The sequence below is a fragment of the Lethenteron reissneri genome, chromosome 34 (genome assembly GCF_015708825.2).
Source record: "Lethenteron reissneri isolate LAM-NWPU_2019-01 chromosome 34, ASM1570882v1, whole genome shotgun sequence".
In the NCBI taxonomy this organism is placed as follows: domain Eukaryota; kingdom Metazoa; phylum Chordata; class Hyperoartia; order Petromyzontiformes; family Petromyzontidae; genus Lethenteron; species Lethenteron reissneri.
In genome coordinates this window covers 10,783,321-10,807,107 of record NC_083812.1, presented here as the reverse complement: position 1 = coordinate 10,807,107, position 23,787 = coordinate 10,783,321, and the positions used below count along the sequence as shown (strand labels likewise).

General features: G+C 47.7%; 1 protein-coding gene across 1 annotated transcript in view; it reads left to right on the top strand.

Annotated features, from left to right (window-relative positions):
- LOC133350659 (bone morphogenetic protein 1-like) overlaps window positions 1–23,787 on the top strand; it is a 162,558-nt gene that overhangs the window by 48,338 nt on the left and 90,433 nt on the right. Inside the window, exons 3-4 of the mRNA XM_061565261.1 lie at window positions 8,471–8,581; window positions 16,855–16,959. Coding sequence (XP_061421245.1) covers window positions 8,471–8,581; window positions 16,855–16,959 — 216 coding nt within the window. The remainder of the gene's footprint in view (window positions 1–8,470; window positions 8,582–16,854; window positions 16,960–23,787) is intronic.

Below are 23,787 nucleotides of genomic sequence, written 5' to 3'. Positions count from 1 at the left end.
GTGGCTCCAGGGAATGGTGGCCCTGTCAAAGGTGCCGGTGCCAGCACTGCTGAGATCGTGGGTGAAATTTTCCATGGCGAAAACCCCTCCCACGTCTTTAACAAGATAACTGCGCTTGGACGGCTTGGGACATTTCTCCCACTGCTTTAGCCTCGCCGTTGGAACCTTTGGCATTAACAAGCATGACCTGGGCAATTTTAAGTGATGCAGAAATTGCAGTTGCTGGTTGTGAATATATGTTTTGTTTTCTTGAACTTGTTCTTATTATGATGAGTCAGGTGCTCGTGCTTTAGTAAAGAAACCAAATGTGCTGGGTTTTGCTGGTTTTGTCGCGTGCTAATCACTTCCTATGGCAAATGCTCCCCTTTTTTGCAAGGAAATATGAAGATTTATTTAGTTATTGGTTTTAGTTATTCATTTATAAAAAAAAGTGCGACTGATTTGAATTTCCATGTGTCACCGATAAATGATCAGGAACTTCCGGTCGATATGATATATATATACATATGTTTCTAGTTGTAGCTGATGTGAAGGTGAAAAAGCTGCTCGGTAAATGTGAAACATTGGGCAGATGGTTACGTTGGCCCGACGTTGTATGTTTATTGGCTAGGGAGAAATATGTATTTATGTAATCTGACCATATTAAATATGTAGATTTCTGCGGGAGAAACTAATCAAAAGCAGGTTCTCACTTACAGCAAGTAAATACTCTGAGTGTGGTCGATAATGACAAAGTTAAAAGTACTAAGAGGAATTTGTATTTTCATTAGAATTTGGCCCAATTCGGAGGGGACATTGAGCCGTAGACAGATTCCCTCCGCACTCATCCACACCGCTACACTACGGCTACCTCGTCGTAGCTGCCGGCAAGACGGACTCGAGATGTTGTCGAGAGGGAGGGGGCTGTGAGCCCAATCGGACGCCTACCGCTGGTCTGTAGAGAGTTCCTGGGTAAGTGGAAATGCACCCTGATGCCAGGTAGACCGTCTGTGAGATGGTATTTCTCGTCGTGATATAACAAACAAAAAGGCCAATAAAAATGTATACTAACTATAGCTGTTTGATGTGTCGGTGTGCTGGGGCAACATGTTGAGACCACACTCTGAATCATTCTCGGCCAAAAGATCATTCTCATAGAAAATATGTGGTTGAGTTAAGTAATGGCATTTGGAGACAATTCAGGATTAAAACAGATTCATACAAATACAGATTCTGCATTTATCCTGCTAGACTATGGAAAGGTAGAGCTGTTAGCGTCTATTAAGGCTGGTATGACGCACAAGTATGATGACTAGTACCATGCCCGGCCGCATTGGTCTCCCTAGTGCTGATGTTTACACACTGCACTAGGGGAAAACTCGGTCCGGTTCAGATATTCGTTACCGATGTTCGCCATAAGTGAGAGTGAAACTTGGGTCACCGGGTTCGTAGCGCACCGCTTTATCCCCTACACTAACGCCTCCCCCCCCCCCCTACGTATAGACGCACGCCTACACGCATGCATCGGCGTGCGCAATTATGCGTGCAGGCGAACACACGGACGCACGGGCAGAAACGCACTCGCGAGCGACGTATGGATGCGGCGTCTTGCCAGAAGACCTATTTCCTGTTCGGTCACCAGTCACTTCGGCAGAGCTGGTTTTTTTTGGCACAGAGCAACGCTTCCAGCTGTTATCCTTTTTTTTTCTTTGCCATAGCAGGGCGGTGGAAAAGGGAACGCACTGAGTCCAGTGAAATTTGGCGAAGACGTGGAGTGCTGGGGGGAGTGGGGGGGGGGGGTTTGGAGGGGGGGGGGATGCCCCCGTACGCTCGTACCCCCCCTCCCACCCTGAGGGGCCGGTCCGAGTTATGGGACGCAGCAGCAGCCGGGATGAAATTGAGCGAAAAAGTGTTCCTTCGTGTGGGGGCGGGCTTTCTGATCCGCTTGCCATCGCTGTCATCCAGGAGGGTTCACGCACGACTGCTTCTCAGACGTTACTCGCCACTGATGTTAGCCGTGGCCTGGAATGGTGTTCGGTTCGCCAGATTGACTGTAGGAGCGCCAGCCACCAGGGCTACCACTTCCACTGCTATACTCACGTGTCATACGGTGGACATCAGAAACATTTGTGCAGTTTAATTTACGGTGTCATTTTGTTGGCCATGGCTGAATTTCGATGAAAGAAAAATAAAAAAAATATCCACACCCCAAGGTCATCTGCATTATAGCCAAGTCTGCATTTGAGCATGATCAATTATGAATACACTGTCATTGCTGCCTCCAATTAAGGCAAAGATCCTCCTTGTCGACTGTACTTGGACAACAAACTCAGTTTAATTGCAGGCAGTACCGCAGACTCGCTTGGACGGTTGTTGTGGTCGCAAGTACGAAGTCGATTTATGCGTCCCTGACACTTCGCTCGAAAGACGGTGGCAGAAAGGTGTCGAACGCTTGTGAGCACGATACCCTGTTAAAAACAACAACAACAACAACGCCGCGCCCGTGAAGGAGCTCGAGAGACGCTGCACTTGCACGACCAATGTGCCCGTGACGTCGTCGCACCTACGCGACAACGATAATGTCGTCTCCGTGATGACAACGGTGTCGCGTCCGTCGACTTGGTCACTGCGACACGTGGGTCGGCGTGCCCTCTGCTCGAGCATTGGAGGAGGCCGCCTTTTGTTGTCGAGGGGAAGAGGGCGCTATCGAGGGCTTCCTACTCAAAGGAGCAAATGTGGTGGCACTCATCCTTGCTAGTATAGGTTGAATTTCTTTCACACAATACGTAGCCAACTGTGCTAATCGGCTCTGAGTCAGTAGTATACATTCCACACTCCCATGGTGGGGCTTTGTCCTCTTCGTAGGACAATCAATGTTCAGGTTTCCCCGAGACTGGTACATGTTGTATTCACTCGGAGGGGATAATGGGAGTCGTTGACTCTCCTGACTTGGATTTAAACTTGCAGCATTCAAATAGAAATTTAGGTTTCTAAGCACGGTACCATCTGGCTGCAATTTTGCTGAACGTTTGTCATGTAAATGTTGTTTATTTAATTTGCAGTGGTTAACGATGATCATGGGAGTTGGTGTTTAACGTTTGAGTAAATGGCGTTTACCCTATCTTCCCTGACAGTTAACAAGTTGCACGCTTTCAGTTAGCATAATATTTTGTTCACACGTCACTTTCGTAGTTTTGAGTTGGTAATTTCTCAGATGTTGAAAGTGGTCGCAATCTAACTTGAGCGGAACAGAGCATTCTTGCTTGGCTCGATTTTGGTTTGTACTGTTTGCTTTGACGGATACAGCTCAGCAGAGATGTAGGGCTCCTCAGCCATAATCATAGGTTCATATCCTGGTCAGGGTTAACAGCCCATCGATCATGATCTTCATCATCATCATCACTCTTCATTCCGTATGAGCACCAATTCAGTGAGTTTATGCTCCTCTGGGAGGTCAAAGTGGTTCCAATGTAGTTCGATGAGTCCCCATAGCAGGAACATGGAATTTCCACTCTTGGCTAGAACTGCCAGTAGGGATGAACATTCCTCAATAGTTGTTTGAGCATGGAGGCAATTTGATGTTTTGATCATGTGATCTGTGACAATAGTTATTATTTCACCGCACCTGGTGCGGTGCTTGGTAAGTCGTGATTTTAAGCCCTCGAAGATGAAGAGCAACTTGGGTTCATGGCTTGACATGTCGATGGCTTCGGATCGACCCAATTTTTGCAACAAAATCTGAAATCTGTTCGAATCGGCGCGACCCGGGGTTTTGAACCGAATGTGACTCTCAGTGAAAACTTACCTCTTGTATGGGAGAAAGGTTGTGTATGCTGATGAAGGGTATTAATTTGCGTTTTTGAAATTATTAAATGGGCAATAAATAAAAACTGCGTGAATGTGGGCTGTGACCCTGGCACATGAATAAGACTTGAATCATCTTGCGACATCATTTCGGACGATGTCACGAGATTTTGTACTTAAGTTCACTTTCAACAGGACCGTTCGATTCTGTCACCCGTCTATAAATTACCGAGGGTTGCCGAGCGGCGTCGCGCGCGTGTGAACCTGCCCGGTTCCAGATTTGAAGCTTTCGTGACTGCAAGTATTCATACTCTTAGTTCTTTCGGTAAAGTCACGTAGGTAAAAAATGAAATAAAAATTAATAATAATAAAACAATAAAAATCACGACGTTTCGGAGGCAACACAAGCTTCCGTCTTCAGGTGAAAAACCTGCCCGGTGGCGCCCGGGGGGGGGGGGGGGGGCCCGGCGTTCCTGCAGCCCGGCCCCGACCGCCACCACCGCTTGGCTCAACCCGACCGCCGGGCCGAGCCGCTGGGCTGCAGGGACGCCGGGACCCCCCCCCGCCCGCCCCTTCGAGATTCGTGACGCGAAGGGAATTTTCCGTGCGGCTGCGGTGTGGGTGCCCGGGCCTGCGGTGATGTCCCTGGAGGGTTGGTGGGAGGGGGTGGGGTGAAGACACCAGAAACGTTGGTGAAGGTCACGTGCATCGATTGGGCTTTTGTTCGCTCGCCTGCCCCAGGAGATTGGACCCCATTTGGACTCTCTCTCTGTTATTGATCGCAGACACTTCTCCATTGCTTTACAGCGGCTATCTTTAGGTCCGAGAATACCGGAGAAGTGATGGGGGGGGGGGGCATCGATTGAGGATTAACTTTAGACGCTCTTTTGCAGATTGTCTGGTTTTATTGAAAGGGCACATCGATGCTTGTTTCCTTCACAGTTTGTTTTACTTTGAAAACTCCTACAATGAGATGGTGGTTTCGTTGCATTACGCTTTTTATGAGTAAAGAAAATACCAAAAAAGATGAAATGTAGATTTTAAAATAATACATGTTAAATCAAAAACATACGTTGATTGCAGTTGACTTGGCAAATCATATATGTAGAAGGCAATCGAAACACTTTTAGAATTGGACACCAAAAAGTCAAGCCAGCCCAATGCCAGATCCTTCTTTTATGAAGGGTTTTCCTAAGACAGAACAATTTCACAGTCACTATGATAGCAGACTGCTTACGTTTTTTTTATTGACGTGGATGAATGTTGACAAATGTGTTTTTTTTACTGAAATCAGAATGACTGTCAACACGTTAAGGGGACTATTACATTTGTTCAGCAACCATCTCAAAATAAACTGCTGAACACTCTGAGTCATGTAATTACAGCTACATTCTTATATTTTGCTTGGAAATGTAAATGCATGTGGTGCGGCCGCAACCATCGTGGGAGCACTACCGAAGATCATAATTTTGAGATGCATTTGATGTGATTTCATTCACAAAATGCATATGAAAGATGAGTCCTTGTCAAGACGGTCTGATTTTAATGCTATGAAGTCCTAGCAGCTAGCTCTTTTCCTTTTCAATCATTCAATCGCTGCCTCTTCCGGTGCTTCACCAGCAGCATCTGAATCAGAATCTTGATTGATCCTGGGGGAATCTGATGAGCTATGAAGCTCTTTTTCACAGATGTCCAGCCGGGGTGGGTCACAAACAAGTACCGAATGAATTCATAACTCACCATGAGACTGTTAATGATGATCGCGGTACGTTGTATTTTTGTATAGTGAACATGAGGTGTGCAACATTTTAGTCATTTAAATCCACACTGCTCTATAGGTGCTCATAACAAGAGCACCATGTGAATTATATTAGAAAACAAAGAAGTTGATGACATCAGTCAACATGTTAAGAAAAGGGCGGTGGGGGCTTTAGCAGGACACGCCGCTAGTCTAAGCGATGACGGCCGATGGTCAAGGGCAATGTCGGAGTGGCAGCCAGGGAATGGAGCGCGTTTCGAGAGAGAACGTCCAACGAGGAGATGGAGCGATGAATGTGTCGTGTAAAGTCGGTGCCAGGTGGTTCATTACATCGCAGGATCGTGGGAGATGTTGACAGTTTGGAGATGTATTAATCCCGCAGGTGGCTCAATCATTTGCTGATGACAACGACGACGACGATGATGATGATGATGACAAGGGGACAGTGTCGATGAAAGACTTTCCGGTGAATTGGTGCTGAATGGCGGCTACGTGCGCCACTTGTGTGAGCCTCTGATTTCATGCCAGATCCATTTTTAGCGGAGCCCGTGGCTTTGTGCCATTCCCCTTGCGTGGCGGTGGAGATCCGAGCAGTGTCAGAGCCAGGGACTCGTCACGGGAGGCCGAATAATAATTTCATGTCCACGTGAAGATGAAACATCACCGGGCATTACCTCCAGTACATGCTTGTATTCCAATTCAGTGTGATTGTTACGTTTAATCTTTTCGCATGAACGTCAATGTCATTTTGTGAAATGTAGCTTTTTTGCATTTAGTGCTGAAGTTGTCCAGATCGCTGGCCTGATGGTGATAAAATGTGTATCTGTGTCTGTGTATGTGTGATTGTATTTATCTTACTAACATTTTGTGTGTGGCCTATTCTGTTGGGCTTGCAATGTGCATTTCGTGCTCCGACTTCCCTACTCATGACCTTCTACAGCACTTTAGACAGTTTCCCCTGAATGTGTGATGAAGATAATACTGGCAATTGTTTATGCAGAAAAGCAGCAATGAGTCTCAGAATTATATTATGGGAGGGTCCTGCATTGCAATGTTTGGCCAATGCCAGCAACGAATGTTTTTGCACGTGGGAGGCCATGAGAGTTCCCAGAGAAAACCCACGTGTGCAAAGGGGGGTGACACCTAGGAATACCACATCACGGGTCCATGCCGACAACACGTAGTAAGCCGTAGTGGTCACCCATACTGTTGGTACCGACCATACTCAGCCCTGCTGCCTTGCTTCTGAATCATGGCGAGGTCAGGCACATTTAGGGGAGATGTGGTCACAGGGTACATCTGCCGTCTCTTGTGTAGACCCGTCACCTGGTTTTGGGAAGAACGTGCTCCAAGAAGAACTTGCTGCAATGAACACATTTGCACTTTCATAAACAAAACATGCCAATTCATTACGAGTACAGCACACCGGTGTGTTGGAGAGCCAAGCCACAACATTTAAAATCTGAGTACGACGTTTGTTCTGTTTACGTGACAACCCTGACTAATTGGCTGTGTCGGGTGGTCGCGGGTTTAACAACACATTTATATATTTACGCGATCGAACTGAAAACCCTGTATTATGGATGATATTGGTCGCGAAAGCCGACGTGTTAAACTGACATTTGCACTTTGTCCATTGTTAACGAGATGACAATGTGCAAACTCAAGATTCGTCTTGGACCTTAATAGGTGGAACATAGCTGCATCCCATGGCCATCGTGATCTCTAGTTGAAGCTTAAAGCCGTGTAAATGTGGCGCCGTCCATCGTGGCAACGCAGGACCGAGTGCTGCACGCAAAGTCGACGGGCTTCATATCTCGCGCAGGGGGTTTGACTCGGCTCATCGTCCCTCCTGGTGTCAATACAACGAGAGTATCACAGTGTGGGAAGTCAAGAGTGGTTGTCGTTATGCAGAGACTGGCACCGTTTTTTATGGGAACGTAGAATGTGTACCTCCTGGCACCCCCGCAATACTCGTCTGCGCAGCCTCAAGGCCCAAAGTGTCCAGCGGCCAGCCACAAATGGCACCGTTGGATGTGTAAATAGGGGAGAGTTACCTTGAACGTTTCTTGACTTTGACCTTCACTCTGGCTCGTGGCTGTCCCCTGTCCTCAGAGACGTCGAAGCGGGAATGGCGCAGCGGTTATGTTTCTAAATGAATGCCGTGCTGCTGAGATTTTTCTATAAATCTCAAGGGCAATGCACGGATTTATAGTGCACCGACGGCTGCCGCCACAAGGTTACCTGCGCGCATTAGTGCTTGGCAATCCACTTGAAAGCAATCTGCAACTTGAGCTCTGTGCAATCCCAGTGCACGGAGGAGCTGCAGTGAACACGAAGGCACTCTCGACCCGATTGTGAAAAGCGGCTAATGAGTTTTAGTGTTTTTTTTACCTTTTCTTCTTTTCTCTTTCACCCGCTGTACTGTACGTCCGCATGATGCCATTCGAGAACGCTCGCAGAGAACTCGTGTCCAGGAACCTGCTCCTGGAGGGTCATGTCACAGAAATCACTCGGTTCACTTCATGAACTCTCCGATGCCCCTTGTAATATGCCCTGCAAAGGCTGTCCATCGCATTGCTCGCACACCAAAATGTTTAATTACTGTGGGTAGAACATGCCGAATTAGGTGATAATCCAAATTATGATTTTGTGTGTGTGTATGATTTTGTGTGTGTGTATGCAGTCATTAATGACCGACGAGACCTGTCAATTTGCCGGTTCAATTGTGTGGTTTGATCGCCTGGTTTAACTACGAGCGTTTGAGAGCCGTATTCAGACGCTTTGTCTCTGCGCTGTGAGCGCGGTGCTTGGACATGCGTATTGCCCCACCCCCCCCTCCCCCGAGTCAGTTGGCCGTGTCTTCCTTGATGAGGTTCCAATGTCGGTTTCATTCAAATCTACCCCCTTGGTGTCTTCTCTGTGCAGTGGCCTTCTTGGGGGACATCGCACTCGACGAAGAAGACTTGAGCCTCTTCCAGGTGGACCGCATGGTCGACCTGACGAAGCACACAGTGGTGAGGACGAGCCATACCACAGGTGAGCAACCACCTCTGGCACCAACCCTGGGGCCTCTTTCTACCTCTTTCCCACTGCACAAGCGAGCCATGCTGGAGCCGTGCCGAGCGGGTTGGGCACGGATCGGGAGGAGATGGGTTTGACCGAGATGTGTGACGCGCGCTTTAACCGCGGCGCTTACCCAGCCAGTTGACACGTGACACGTGTGTTCGTGTTGACTTTGCACACAGGCATGTTCCCGAGGGCATTTGTGGAATTATGTGTGTATGTTGAGCTTCTTTCGCATCGTACGTAGCCAACTGTGCTCATCGGCGATGTGGGGGGAAAGACACCAGTGACTTGTGGTGAGGCTGGGGGTGCACTGGCTCGTATCGGAGCCAGATTTACACGGAGGGGGGCGTGTCCTCCCTGAGGGGGGCGTGTCTGACACGCCCCCCTCAGTGAGGCTTTTGTGATAGCTGCCTCCCCTGGTGCTTTTTCATTGCAGTTTCATGACGAGACCAGCGAGCCTAAATATGTTTATACACATACGTGAAATCAGTTACCTGGAGTATGGAAGGCGAGTACATGAAATGAAGGGGTCTACAAACATTACATTGGTGACATACTGAGATAGTAACAGGCACGCGCTTATTGCCCGCGCTCCATCCAGTTACTGAGGGGTTGTGCAATCAGAGGGGAGGCTGAGCCCGTCGCTGCCTCACCTCTCTTCTCTCCCTGTATTTCCAGCAGAGCTCCGCAAATTTGGCGATTTTGACTATAAAAAAAATCATACATGAATGGCATTTATAACAGATCAGTGGAAACATCTTCATATTTATTTCATTCTTCTTTTTTTTACTTTCAGTAACAGCTGTTTTCATTGCAGTATGACAGCTGAGCCTCTGCGTTCCCTGCCTCCCCTGACCGCACGTGACTGAAGGACACAATATGCAAATGGTGCAGATAGAATATTTGTTAAATGTCATTGTACAGGACGACTTATTTTTGCAGTACGAGTCGGGATGGAGCCACCGCAAGCGCGCAACTACAATTGTAACGCCCCGCCAGGAGGGCCATCCCATGAAGGTGCCCTCTTGGCAACCGGAGTAGCTGGGGAAACTCATGCATATGGGGAGAGAACGCCTCAACTCCAAACCAAAAGCTATTTGCTGTACTGCCTAATTAGAGACGCGTAGATTTTTTGAACAGGTGGATGGAAATTTCATCACGCTTCCTGGTTTCTGGATTACAGGCGTGTGCTACCACGCCGCTGTGACGCATAGTTAGTGAGGCTTGCATCCCGTGCGATAAAGTCATTCTAAGGGCGAATGTGAAAATCTTTTTAACCTCGCTCGTATCGCAGCACCAGTGAACCGCTCGCAGGGACATCCTGTGTGCCCCGCTGTAGAAATATAAATGGAGCTTTTGGCAACTGAAAAACACAGAAACAAACCATAAATCAAAGGAACCCTGTGAAATAGCATTACATCAGCGTGCACGGAATGCCATTAGCACCCCCCCCCACCTCAGCTAATGCGAAGCCAGTGGCCGCCGATAGAACGGGAAGAGAGGGAGAGTGTCGCGTACTTTGCACTGCCCCGTGCGAGCGGGGCTAGTTGGGCAGGAGGCGGCGCCGTGGACTGGATTGACCTTGATGCGGCAATTTGGGGACTTTGCGGCGAACGCTGTGGAGCCCCCCTCGCCATGGCCGATTGCGCACGCGCGCGAGGTTCAACGTACCCCACTAATTGGATTAATGCATGCAAATGCTGGGCCACCGAGAGCCCGCACCGGCCTTTGAATATGCGACGGGCGAACCGCATTCATAGCCATCGCCCCTGTCCGATGCAGTATCCGTGATGTGTGTGATTTTGTGGATGTATGCAAGAGGAGTGGTAGTGTACCGATTAGCGCACTGCGCTATGAACCCGGTGACCCGAGTTCGATTGCCGCTTACGGCCAACACCAGTGACGATTATCGGAGCCAGTCCTGGGTCCTCCCCTAGGTTGACTCAGCCTTAAATGAGTACCTAGTATGGTCTGTGAACATCGCCACTCGGGAAACAAAGGCGGGCGGGCGTGGTGCTGGCCACCCGCCCCTTCGTGTGCAGTTCCAGCCTTCGTAGAGGGCTCACCAAACCGCACTTGCCCCAACAGTATGTTAAGGCCAATCTTGATTTGAAGCTTGTCTGTTAAGGCAAAGTATGCATAGATTTTCTATGCATACTTTGTCTTTGTATGCATAGAAAATCTGATGCTGCCACGGTGTCACGGATAACAAGCTGGACTTGCAGTACAGAGGTCACCGATTTTTTTTTCACCAAATCCCAGCACTTGAAGTTGCAAAAAAAATTATCCCCCTCCCCCCGCCTCTGTCCACCCAGCAGTCTACTTGGGTTCACCACAGCGAGTCGATCGGCAGGTCACGGTGTGGTGAGGTCAAGTGTGGTGACTCCCACCTCTTCCAAGATGTTTCTTGGTCAGCGTGGAAGAGTCGGCCAAAATAGCCTCGACAGATACTCTCTACTACTCCCTCTATTGGAGGCCCTTACGCCTGCAAGTAATTGCAGGCTTGCGCCTTTACCTTTGTCTTTTTACGTAAAAAAATAGTAGTGAGTGTGGTTTTCATGCATTATAGTTCCCTTGAAATCACAGCTGCTAAGCAGTGGCCCCTGGGGACCTTTAACAGAAAGCAGGCAGCAAGAGAGAGAGAGAGAGAGACGGCTGCGAGAGTATTGGGTGAGAGGAGTTGACACGCTTCTCAAATTGAGCCACGTTGCATGAGCTTCAAAAGCAGCAAGGGAGGAGCGAAAGAGCAGGATAAATATTCTATCCTTGCAGTGGGGCGAGTGGACATCGTATGGGCGAGAGAAGTCGTACAAATGAGTCCCATCAGGTCATTAGTGACCGAGACTGTCGGATGTAATAGCAGCAGTGGAAGAGAGACAACAATGGGATGGATTGACCTGAATAAGCTGATGCGCAACACCAGCGGAAATTGGTATCTGAATCTGCTCTGAGCCTCGGAGGTCATAGAGTCCGCGTGAAATGAATACCTGGTGCAGGAGTCTTGTGCACTTCGGCGCTTGGTAGAGGTGGGAGACCAAGGTGGTCTGGTATGCTGCGTGCTGGCCACATCTCACCCCTGTGGCATTCGGGCATGAATATGGCCACTCTATCAGCACATGCCCAACCGTCATTGAGTCAGGTGGCGGGGGCGGTCACCCGCCCTCAAAGAGCCCTCTCTGCACGTGTGGCTCTCTGGGATTTTGCTGATGTATTTAATAATAAGACCGGCGGACGGCACAATTGACTGGGAAAAACAAGTTTTTACCGAGGTACGAAACCTGATATATCGTTTGCAAAGCAGTGTCTGAGCCAAGATCTAAAGTACGACTTAGATAATAATAATGATGACTCCCAATTCAACTCTGGAAACAAAGTATTTTACTGTCACATCATGATTCTAAATATGTTCCCACCTTGATTTAAAATAGAAACCATTGAGGGATTGACCAATTACGCGGCGCCCCTGTAATGGTTTGCCGGGTTATGGTGCAAAGTAAAAATGTCTCCCATTCTCAAATGAGCCGAGGGTTGTGGCTCATCTCTGTTGGTGACCCCTGAGCCTCCATTCGTGGGAATTCCACATTCCTATGGCGGAGGCCGTTCCCTACCAGGACAATCACTCCTGGACTTCCCACAAAGTGGTACTCATTTCAGTGATTCTGGATGGATAATTCGGTTACTTCAGGCAAGGGGTTTGAACTTTCAACCATCCGATGTGCTTTGAGTGTTCTGGTCACAATGCCACATGGCATACCACGTGACCCCATGGATAATGTGATGAAATGCCATTTTATTTTATATTTGACAGCAGTATTAATCAAGATGTATCGATATTTGACATATTGTCAAAATGTGGTTAGTAGACATTGGTCTACTTGTCACAATCAGCCACGGTCAATCCACTGCGAGATGAAGGTCCGCTTGAGTTGCTGTTATGTCTCATCCTGCTAGCTAATAATCCTATCGGGCACGTTCCATTCCTTGGCTGCCGCTCCATCATTGGTCTTGACCGTTGCCCATCGTGCCGTCGAGCGACCATGCCCTGCCCATGCCCACTTCTCTTCGTAACAGTTCAAGTGACGACATTAACCTGTGCTGAATAATAAAAACGACGTCAATTGGCCTTAAATGTCTACTGGACGTCCACAGCATTCTCTGGCAATTCCCTGCAGGGGAACTACTGAGCGGCTGCAGTAATCGAATTGCCTCTGCAGACTGGCCCAGGGGCAAGCTTAACGAGGACTAGACGATGATGGCTCTCCCTGTGAGTCACGTGCAGGATCTACGCTTGCGTTGCTTTCCTGCTCGTCCGTCAAACGTTGTAAATGTGATTTGAGTCTGAGTTATGAAACAAATGCCCGTGCAAGCTGCTATCATCCTATTCCCGCTTGTTTTTCACAATCAAAAAACGTTGTTTTGCCACAGTTTAACCTAAGCTGGATTTCGCATAATGGGAACATGTGGGCATGCGGTTTTGAAAGGAGTGTGCTGGTAATTTTGACCCAGCGATGGTCTTAAGCGGTCTCGTGTGATAGCCAGCTTGGTCCGTCTCCATCCATTTAAAATATATATTTTTTACTCTGTGGAGCTTTTTTTTGTGGATTACTCATGTCAGCGTTTCTACTTTATGAATAACGTTTCTGTCTGAGCGTCTCATTATATGTCACTCTCTCTCTCCCTATGTCACTGTCTTTCTGAGTTTTTTTCCATCCTTGTAAACATCACGGAATGTTTTTTTTTTATGTATGGCTGTCTGTGCTTTTCGCTTGGCCCTGTATTATATGTGGCTCTACATCATTCTGTCTTTTATTAATTATCCCTGCATTTCTCTTCCTCTGCCTTTCAGTCACCTCATCTCTTTGGCTTGCCATCTTTTCGTCCAGTTCATAAATATCTGTCCTCCATCTCTGTGACCTTATCTTTACGTCTATCATTGCTCTAGCTCTCCTACATAATCACATCCCTATATCTTGACCCTGTGTCTGCCACCAATGTCTCGATATCTGAGAATGTCTCTCCATGTGTCGCAATTCTTCAGAACGCTCTCTGTTTATCTCTCTGCGCTTTTCAATTTGCATCTTGCGTCATCTCTCGGACTCAGCACTGCTCCATCTCAATCTGTCGCTCTGTATTTATCTCTTCATATCGCTTCCCCACGATTCGTAATTCTCTCTCTATCCCCCTGCAAATTCGTTTTTTTTTAAATCTCATGCGTCTGTCTCCTTGACATTCTCTCGCTGCGGCCAGTGTCAGATGCGGGGGGGGGGGCGGCGGCGATGGGGGCAATCACCCCAACACTACCCCCCCCTCCCCCGAAACCACACACGTTGTCATTTGTTGATGTTTACCAGAGACAATATGTCGAATGCTGTTTTCATTCATGTAGGGGGCCCTATTTTAAAAGGCCTGCAATTCCGGGACTGCACCCCGCCACTTCCCCTTCCTTATGGGACGTCTCAAGATCCACCTCTGGCCGTGTCCGCTCTTGGCCCGCTCCGTCCCTGCGAGTGATGAGTCACCGTGGCCACATCGGTGGTGGGCCACGACGTTTTCCTGGGCCTGGCGGGGCGGTGGGGGGGGGCTACCGCCGGCTCTGCGTAAACCGTGCAGGAAGGTGGAAGTGATTAGGGGCGGCGCTCTCCCCGCCGCGAGGCCTGCAGGATCACGACGCAGCGTTCGTTTTATTCGCGAAAAAAAAAAAACCCACCCCACCACAACACAGCGGGACTTTTGTTTCGTTAAAAGCCAGCAAATCGTGGCAGTGACCGATTTTTACAGGAACCTCCGGGTTGAGCTCTCGTTTTCCCACGCCGTTGCAACCCAGACTGGGCTGACTGAAGCCGTCAGTTATTTTGCGCCCCCCCCCCCCCCTGATGCTGAAGCCACCTGCTAAGAATTACATTTAATTGCGACGTTGCCTCCAATGTCAAAATGTTACTTAAAAAGAAAATCTGATATTTGGCATCGGGTCACCTAAAAATGTTGGCATCTCATGAGTTGGCCTGGGCCCGCGCAGCCATGCAAGGTAAAACTACTTCATCATTGCGTGTGGTTATCTCACCCAGGATACCAGCGACTGCATAAACATGTCCATCATATTATTGTGTTTTTTGGCATTTGATTGACTTTTTCCCAGGCCTAAGAGCTTATGGGACATTGTTATACTTGTCCATGAACTTAAATAAATCTAGAGGTTGTGAGAAAACTGGACCCTTGAAGGATGTTAATGTTAAAGCCCGTGTCACATTCAGCTCATTCATAAATATGGATCGGCTGTTTTGTGTGGAGTTCAGTGAACGGGGCAGTACCTTTTGGGATGGAGTTAAAATCAAGTCCAGCTGCGGCGGCTCATGTGGGCACGGGGGAAGTGCTCGCCTATTGGCAGCGGAGGGACAGCAATACTCATTCCACGTTGGTATGGCAGGGGCAAGTCTCTCCAAAGAACAACCACTCATGAACTATTACTCAATAGATCGCCTCTGGAGGGTATATGGGCTGAAGCAACTCGCGACCGGAGTTTGAACTCCCAAACCTTCCCATTGCGATTTGAACACTCGATTTATAATGCGTACAGATTGCCGAATAACAATTGTTCGTATCATATACAGATTCAATATGATATCAAATGTGTGTGTATATGTCATAAAATATGACCTAAAACGCAACAACTTCGTTTGAACCTTTCACATTCGTTCACTTTGATACGTCTTGGCTTTGAAGGAGCCGCCGCTCGCGTTCTCCACCACAGTCACCACGCCGCCACTGCCTTTGATTTCCGGAGCCGCTCGCACTCACGCCACCCGGCCGTGTTAATTTTTTCTTTACTTTGAAACACGTTGCGTCCGCGTGCTCCTAATTAGTCCCCCGACGTGTACCGTTAGAGAAATTGCTTCCAGACACGGAGCCGGAACGCGCGCGCACGCACGCGCGCACGCGCGGCGAAAAGTCTGCGCCGAAACGCGATCCATTGTAAGGCATCGCGATACATTAAACAAATTGCGCGCGACCTATTTCGGTCGGTGTTGCCGGTCGCTAGGCGACCCGTTGCACGAGCGCGCCGCCTCGCCAGCTTGACCTGGCTCCGTGCGGGAGCTCTGCAGCACCGTGAGCTGGTCGGCGAAGCGCGCACGGGAAGGCCGCGTCATCGGCAAAGCCCCATTCGCTCGGCTGACAGAACCGAAGGAGGCCTTCGATCAGCGTGGCCCTGCGTTGTCAGTGGCGGCGTGGTTTCATATCCCTGGTCGGACACCGTACGAGTGTCGTATGTATGGGATCGTCGTTCACCAATTGAGCTGAATCGCCACCGTAGATGCTTATGCCGTTACTGTAATCCAGGTGTTGGGCACTGCGGGAAGAGTGTTTTGCTCACTTGGGATGTTGCGAGTTCCAATCTTTTACGATCGACTCGGCCAATCATCATAATCTTTAAGAAGTCGATAAAATAGGTGCCACTTTGTGGAATGTCAAGAATGGTTGCTTGACATTCCACAAAAAAAACATGGAATTTCTACGGGTTGCCAGCACAGATAGACTGCACTTCAAACTGGAATGCTGGATTCATCAGAAAAAAACTTTTACTTTGGTATTTTTCATTTACTCCCAAGCACCTTGCAATTCACACAATATCCAACATAATTCCCAATTTTATCTGCTGATTATTTACCACGGTGATGCGTTCACAGCAAGAGGACGCACTTCTGACAGCATGATAATTTCAATACTAGACACTAAAATTGCATTTTTCTAGGGCCAGATCCAAAACCAGACATATAATTACATGGCTGGAGTTGTTCTCTCACCCTCAACAAGAAATTCACTTTAAGCTGCCAATGACCCAGTGTTTATGCGAACCCTCGTTTGCACTCTCAAAGTTCCAAAGTCAAGCTTAAAGATCAAGTTAAATGTTTGTATGGCATCATTGACATGATACGATGTTCTTCTGCCAGTTTGTTAGCCGTGAAGGCAATATTTTAAATGTATGTGTAAAATATAGATCTGCCATTGTTGTGCCCTTCATTATGTCACATTGTACATCTCTTCTAGAATAATTAAAATAAGCTGATCGTTTGAGAGATTGTACATGGGCTGTACATGAATCTTGTTAAACTAAATCACAACCAAGAGAAGCATCCCAGCAACATTTATCAGGAGCGGAGGGTCCCCCTCCAGTTGGAGGGAAACCGAGAAATGCGTTTTGTCGACCCGAGGCCGTTTCTCAGCTGTGCGCGTTTCTGACTCGGCAGGGGAAGCGGTGGGAGAGAGCCGAGTGCCCGGGTGGAATTTCACATCATCCCAAAGTGAGTCAAGGTCACGGCGACATCGGAATGGCCGGAGAAAAGCAAGCAAAGGTAAAACTGCCCCGTTTGTTTGGACCTTGAAGGACTTTCACGTGCTCATAGTTTGCCAACGGTTGTTATTGAAATGTTCGGCGTGTGGTCATCTCATTTTGAAGCAGCACTCGATGATTTAGTACTCGTCTGGGTAGTGGCAGCTGCCCCCCCTCCCCCAACCCCCCCAAAAGACATTGGAATTCTGGGAGTGCGTAAGGAGACCCAGACGACGCGTTAGACAACCGGATCGCTAACGGGGGTTGTTAAATGTAGTAAAGTTGAATTGCCGGGCGACGAGCGTGGTCTGGCACCGGAGGCAGTGCGAAGCAAGGCTGAGATGAGTTCCTGAGCCGGGGCGGTTTGGTTCCCACATCTCTGCACGGTGCACCGAGCGTGGTCTGGCACCGGAGGCAGTGCGAAGCAAGGCTGAGATGAGTTCCTGAGCCGGGGCGGTTTGGTTCCCACATCTCTGCACGGTGCACCGAGCGTGGTGGCCCAAGTTCCATATTTTGAAGATTACTTGTATCTAGGGTGGGTTTGTAAAATTGTGCATAAGCTGTAAATGCAGTGCCAACTCAAGGTAGAACAAGGCTAACATTCAATATTTCGGGAACATTGTTACATTTGCATCCAAAAGGGCGTTACCCTGGTATGCAAACACGACAGCAATTGGAAGATTCACGGAACTATGGCCTCTATTTGTCAGAGTCAAGTCGCAGTGTCTCCCAAGTATGGGAAGTAATTCGATCGCTTCATGGATAGACCATAGACATTGTCATGGCAATGGGAAACTTTCACCACGAACACTAAACCGACAATGGAAGCGAGTACTTCTCCACGCTTGTCTAAGCCACACGACACTTGACCTTGTGTCCGTGTAAACAAAAAGTAACAAACTAACTGCATTGGCAGCGCTGCACAAGCACACAAAATTCCCAGCACACCGTAACACTGCTTTGTAGCAGAAACATAAATGGAAGGTTGCATTGTCTGGTAACGCCCTGTTTTCTGAGCAGATAGCGGTCAGTTTTTTAGTGTTGATGAATTAATTAGTGTTGATAAATTAGTTCATACACGGTGTGCTGTCGGTTCGCTTATGTAGAGTATGTGATGTATTATTAGCTCGCACGGCACTCGCTGTCCCCCTCCTTTGGTGTACGCGGCACGTGACGCGTACGACGATTTCATAACGAAGATGCCGTCTGCTCCTCTGACCTGTGTTTTTTTAATGAGGAGCAGCTTGACCGAGTGGCGACAATTTCCCTCGAGATATTAAGTGGCACTTGAACCACTTGAACCACTTGCAATTCCAATTGAACCAGTGTGTGGTGACTCGCCTGAAAGTGGAGCATCTTGTGTGCACATGAGAGAGAAAAAAAAATCCCACGCACTCCAAGTCGTCTAAGCGGGTGCAATTATTTGTTTGTTCTCGACGCAGCATTTGGGTTTAACAACAAACAGGATTTGGACCCTCGACCATCTCATTGCCAGCCACCTTACCGCTGATCCACCTGGCAAGAAAAAAAAACATTGTGGAAACGGTACATGAAGAAATACTGTCGTCTAAACTAAAATCAGATAAATCGTTTTGAGTCCCCTTTTGTGGGAAGACCACGATAGTAATGCGGAAGGTCCACCACTGCCGCACGTCTGCCAGCAGAGGAGGGTTCTGCACCTTGCTAGTTTGAGTACGGGATTGATTTGACAAATTTTTTACACCCTTGAATTTAGTAGTAGGTTTTTACCCTTTCAAACTGGTACAAAACTGACACCTTTATTCAAGGCATCATGTTTGCAATAACCACAACACAAGTAGTCAAAAAGCAAACAAAAAGAAGCAACTCTGATAATGATAATAATATGCACTGTCCTTGAAGTTGATTGGTCCACATCCGAGACGGCTTTCTTTAGAGCCTAGTCCCCATTGGTGTTGGACAAAGATGACACCAGAAGGCGTACAACTCAAACACAGTGCAATATCACAGTATTGAGAGCTCGGGGTAAGCATTTACACTATGAGATCTCTTTTACCAGTGGCAAAATATAGTAGTAGGTTTTTACCCTTTTAAACTGGTACAAAACTGACACCTTTATTCAAGGCGTCATGTTTGCAAGGACAGTGCATATTATTATCATTATCAGAGTTGCTTCTTTTTGTTTGCTTTTTGACTACTTGTGTTGTGGTTATTGCAAACATGATGCCTTGAATAAAGGTGTCAGTTTTGTACCAGTTTAAAAGGGTAAAAACCTACTACTATATTTTGCCACTGGTAAAAGAGATCTCATAGTATAAACCCTTGAATTGTTTTACATGATTTGAATTAATATGAATTATAGCCCTGTTGCACGGTTCATAATGAAATGTGGGGCGTGAATGTTCCACTTAAATAACCGCGCGTTAAACGCAGGTGAAACTTCACACACTCGCTCCAAACAGCAGCCGGCGTGTGGTTCCCATTGCCGACTCATGGGTAAGTGGCACCCTCGCCATCGGCCAACTGGAAATGGCATTTGCACCCCTAAACTTACAATGAAACTAGTTTCAACCCCCCCCCCCCCTGAAATATAATCGTTCATCGGCATGTGCACGTGCCAGTAATGCAGTAATGTCTACATTGAATGAAGGAGTTTATATGTTATTGCGTAACTCGTCAAGGTGCCTTAAGACAGACTGACAGACGAGCAAAGGGTGACCCCAATTAAAGAGGTGGCCGTAAAGGCCCTCACTTGAGCATGGAGAGGTGGCTGCTGCTCAGAGCCACACTGCAGATAATTGGCAGTCGAGTGTCGCTGACAATGGAAGGACGTAAGGTTGGCAGTGTCAGTTGGGTAAAAATGTAAAACAGTAATTTGTTCTCCTGTGTGCACGGACGATTTCTGCTGCAGAGAAGCGAATTGTCGTGATCAGCAACGTAGCAACGATCACCCTCCTTTTAAGGCTACGCTGACAAATACCAGCGGTCATAGAAGGCGTTTTGCACTCTGGCTGGCATTTTCAGATGCCGATTTTGGAGCACTGGTTCTGTGACAGCTGTCTGGTAGTCCCATTTTGAGAGGAGGCTTTTTTCCGTCTAAATAGAGAGCCTATGAGAACGTGGTTATGCAACCAAGAGGCATAAACTGTGTCCGTGTCAAACCAGTCCATCAAACCAGCAGCGACAGCTTTTTTCAGTTCAGTGACAGAGCCTGTTTGTGTGTTTATGTGACATATGTGCCGAGCTGTGTGTTTGTACGAGTGCCGTGTGAGAACCTGGAGTTACAGAAATGTCAAAACATTACAGGCAGACAGGAGGGGGTCGTTTGAGCAGCAAAACAATATTGGTACTTGGGGATCCCGAACAGCTGGTGATGATGAGACATCAAACTGAGCAGCGCCCTTGGATCGTGTCCACTTGAGTTGCCCATAAATGTTCTTTCTGCGCTGTCAACAGACTATGGTTTGCAAGCTTTAAAGCTTCTTCAAAACAAAAAAAAACGGTTACGTACAGCATACAATGGCCATCCTAAAGCAAACTAATAATCGTTATCTTTTCTAGCCTCTTTCTGCGTTTAGAATGCTCCGCTCACAATTTGAAAGTTGCAAAGTACCACCTTGTGGGTTGCCCCATGGAGGGACTGGCCCCTGCCAAAGAAATGTATCATTGCCACGACTGGCTCAGAGTCACCAATAGATACTAGTCTTGTCTCGTGGCGGTGACGGTGGTGGTGGTTCTGGCATTACGTGGTGGTTTTGGTGGAGATGGTGGAGATGGTGGAGATGGTGGTTCTGATGGTTTTGATGGTTTTGATGGTTCCGGTGTTTCTGATGATTTCGGTGGCCCTGATGGTTTTGGTGGCTTTGGTTCTGGTGATTTTGTTTTGGTGTTTCTGATGGTTTTGGTGGAGATGGTGGTTCTGGTGGTTCTGGTGGTTCTGGTGGAGATGGTGGTCCTGGTGGTTTTGGTGGCTTTGGTTCTGGTGATTTTATTTTGGTGGTTCTGGTGGTTCTGGTGGAGATGGTGGTTCTGGTGGTTCTGGTGGTTCTGGTGGAGATGGTGGAGATGATGGTTCTGGTGTTTCTGGTGGTTCTGGTGGAGATGGTGGTTCTGGTGGTTCTGGTGGAGATGGTGGAGATGGTGGTTCTGGTGGTTCTGGTGGAGATGGTGTTTCTGGTGGTTCTGGTGGAGATGGTGGTTCTGGTGGTTCTGGTGGAGATGGTGTTTCTGGTGGTTCTGGTGGAGATGGTTGTTCTGGTGGTTCTGGTGGAGATGGTGTTTCTGGTGGTTCTGGTGGAGATGGTGGTTCTGGTGGTTCTGGTGGAGATGGTGGAGATGGTGGTTCTGGTGGTTCTGGTGGAGATGGTGTTTCTGGTGGTTCTGGTGGAGATGGTGGTTCTGGTGGTTCTGGTGGTTCTGGTGGTTCTGGTGGAGATGGTGGTTCTGGTGGTTCTGGTGGAGATGGGAGAGGAATCTCCTTGAGCAAGGAGACTGAGGCATCTGTTGCGCAATCAGCGGGGCAGTTCCACCACAAAGAGATGAGGGGCCCTCCCCTCGTGTGCGGTTTAATCATCAGTCCATATAAGTGCGCTAGCATCACAGCAGGACTCTCGGGCTCTATTAACACAACAATGGTCACACTATCGGGTCCCAGTTTTGTTTAAGCAACTTTCATTGTTTCTCGTCTTTCTCCAAGCAACGCAATGCCCAGCGTCAGAGGAGACCGTTACCTCGGCTTTAAAGCCTGTCTCGACTATTGGTACAAGATCTGTTTGTGAGCCTCTATTATGGCTGATTAGTATTTTTATGTTGTTTTTGGACCAGTACTATGCAAGCTAGGCCAACGTTGTCTCACCATTGCTGTGGTGTGGACATTCTCTACCTATTAGGCATTTTAGTCTGAGCTGACCTAGGATATGTCCCGGCTATGCTAAGACACCATTTGCCACTGATGGGAATCAAAACCAGGGTTGTTGTGGTGAATGCACAATGCATGAAACACTCTGGCACCCCCCTTTCGCTGGTCATCTCTCAGGCTGACTCTGTGTTCAAATGTTCTCAATAATCACGATTGGCCCCCGCTCGATCCACCGCTGGATGAAGGCCCTCTCCAAGCCGTGGCCATCTCTCACGGTCCGCGTCGCTGTGCGCGTGATCCGACCTTATCGCTCCGTCCCCTGCGATGGTCGCCCTCTCAGCTGGGTTCCTTGCTTCGGCTGCCACTGTCTCGTTTGTCTTAACCATCGGCCTTGGTCGCTTCCACCGATGTCTCCTGCCTACCCGAGCCTTCAACACGACGTGTCTAACTTGCTACCTGATCTCTGGTCCACGTGTTCGTCTTTCTGTTTCTGAATCATATTATTTTATTATTTCCCTTCTACGTGACTTTACCGAAAGAACCAAGGATATGAATTCCTACAGTCACGAAAGCTTTAAATCGAAAAATGTTTCTGAATCGCTTTTTTTTTTCAACCTGTAACTTCTTTGTACTTTTTTGTGCACTTTACATTTTGCACCCCCCCCCCCCCTTCATTTTTGTTTGGCAGTGTCCATGTTTCCATTTCGTCAGTCACTGCGGGTGATATGCGTCGATCGGGATCGTCTCCCCTTGAGTAAAATTGGTAAATTAGTCGATAGTTTTTCACCGGTATACCTTTCGTGGTCAAATTACTAAATAATTTTCAACAACTTCGGTTTCAAAAAATAAAATGCAATTACAATGAATAAAACGCAGGTGGGTACATTCATTGTGTAATTGAGAGTGGTTTATGAAAAGTGGCACATGTGCTGTTTCGGAATTAGCTGGTAAGCGAGCGATGGGAGAAACTGACCCTGCACCAGCTTTTGTGACTGCCTCCATTTATTTAAGAGCACCGGCGCAGAGCTCTGTGTAAGTGCTTTTCGTGTGGACTATGGGGATGCCTGCGAGCGGTGCGTGAGTCAACACTCATTCCCCTGATGGGAGGCCCACAGCGGCAACGTTGGCCTCCTCCAAACGACTTTTCAGAATCTCGTTTTTTATTTGTTGGGTGAGCCTTCTTCAGATCCAATTATATTCACTAGTTTAAAGGTAAAATTCCCACTACAGCCGCCTGGCAAAATCTGCAGGAGAACATTATAAAAATGCCTGGCAAAAAATATTTAAATGCCATGTGAAATCGATCACAAAAAGTGAAATCATCGTGTATACATGTCTTAATTTCAAGATTTCCTGTTACAACGTTGCCATTGTTGCATCGTGATATCCGACCATTTGGTACCTGGGGTACGACTCGCAGTCGGAGGTTTTTTTCAGTTCCTGGCCCTAGTGTGGCTCAGCCCGTCGTGTCTCTGAGGGTCAATAGAATGGGTGTCATGTTCTGCAGAGTTAACAGCAGTCGTCCTATGGAGAGGATGGTTGCTGGCTCAAGGATGTGAACTTTTAATTGTTTGGGTCATGGCCACCAACAGAGGTGAACACTGCCCCATGCTCATTTGAGACACTTTAACTTTTTTGTCTGTACAGCGGTACTTTAAAGGATACCTTGCAGGGGAGAACGACATTTTCAGAGTGCTGTCAGATGGTTAAAGGGAAAATAAATAGAAATTATTTGAGGTAATCAAGAGCATCCCTTCCGAGGAACACAACAGTTTAAAATGCCATGAAAGCATGCTGGTTGTGTCGTCTGATGCTCATGCCTGGGGACGGAAAATTCCATCACGAGATTTATTCTTAAACTGAACAAATCGTAAAGTCATTTAATCCAAAACCATGTGTTCCAGCAGAACAATGTGTTTTGATTGCAGAAGTAATTAAATATTAACAAGATACATACGTAAACTATGATCGTGACTACTCTGGGGCCAAAGGCAAAGATGTATTTGTAATTTT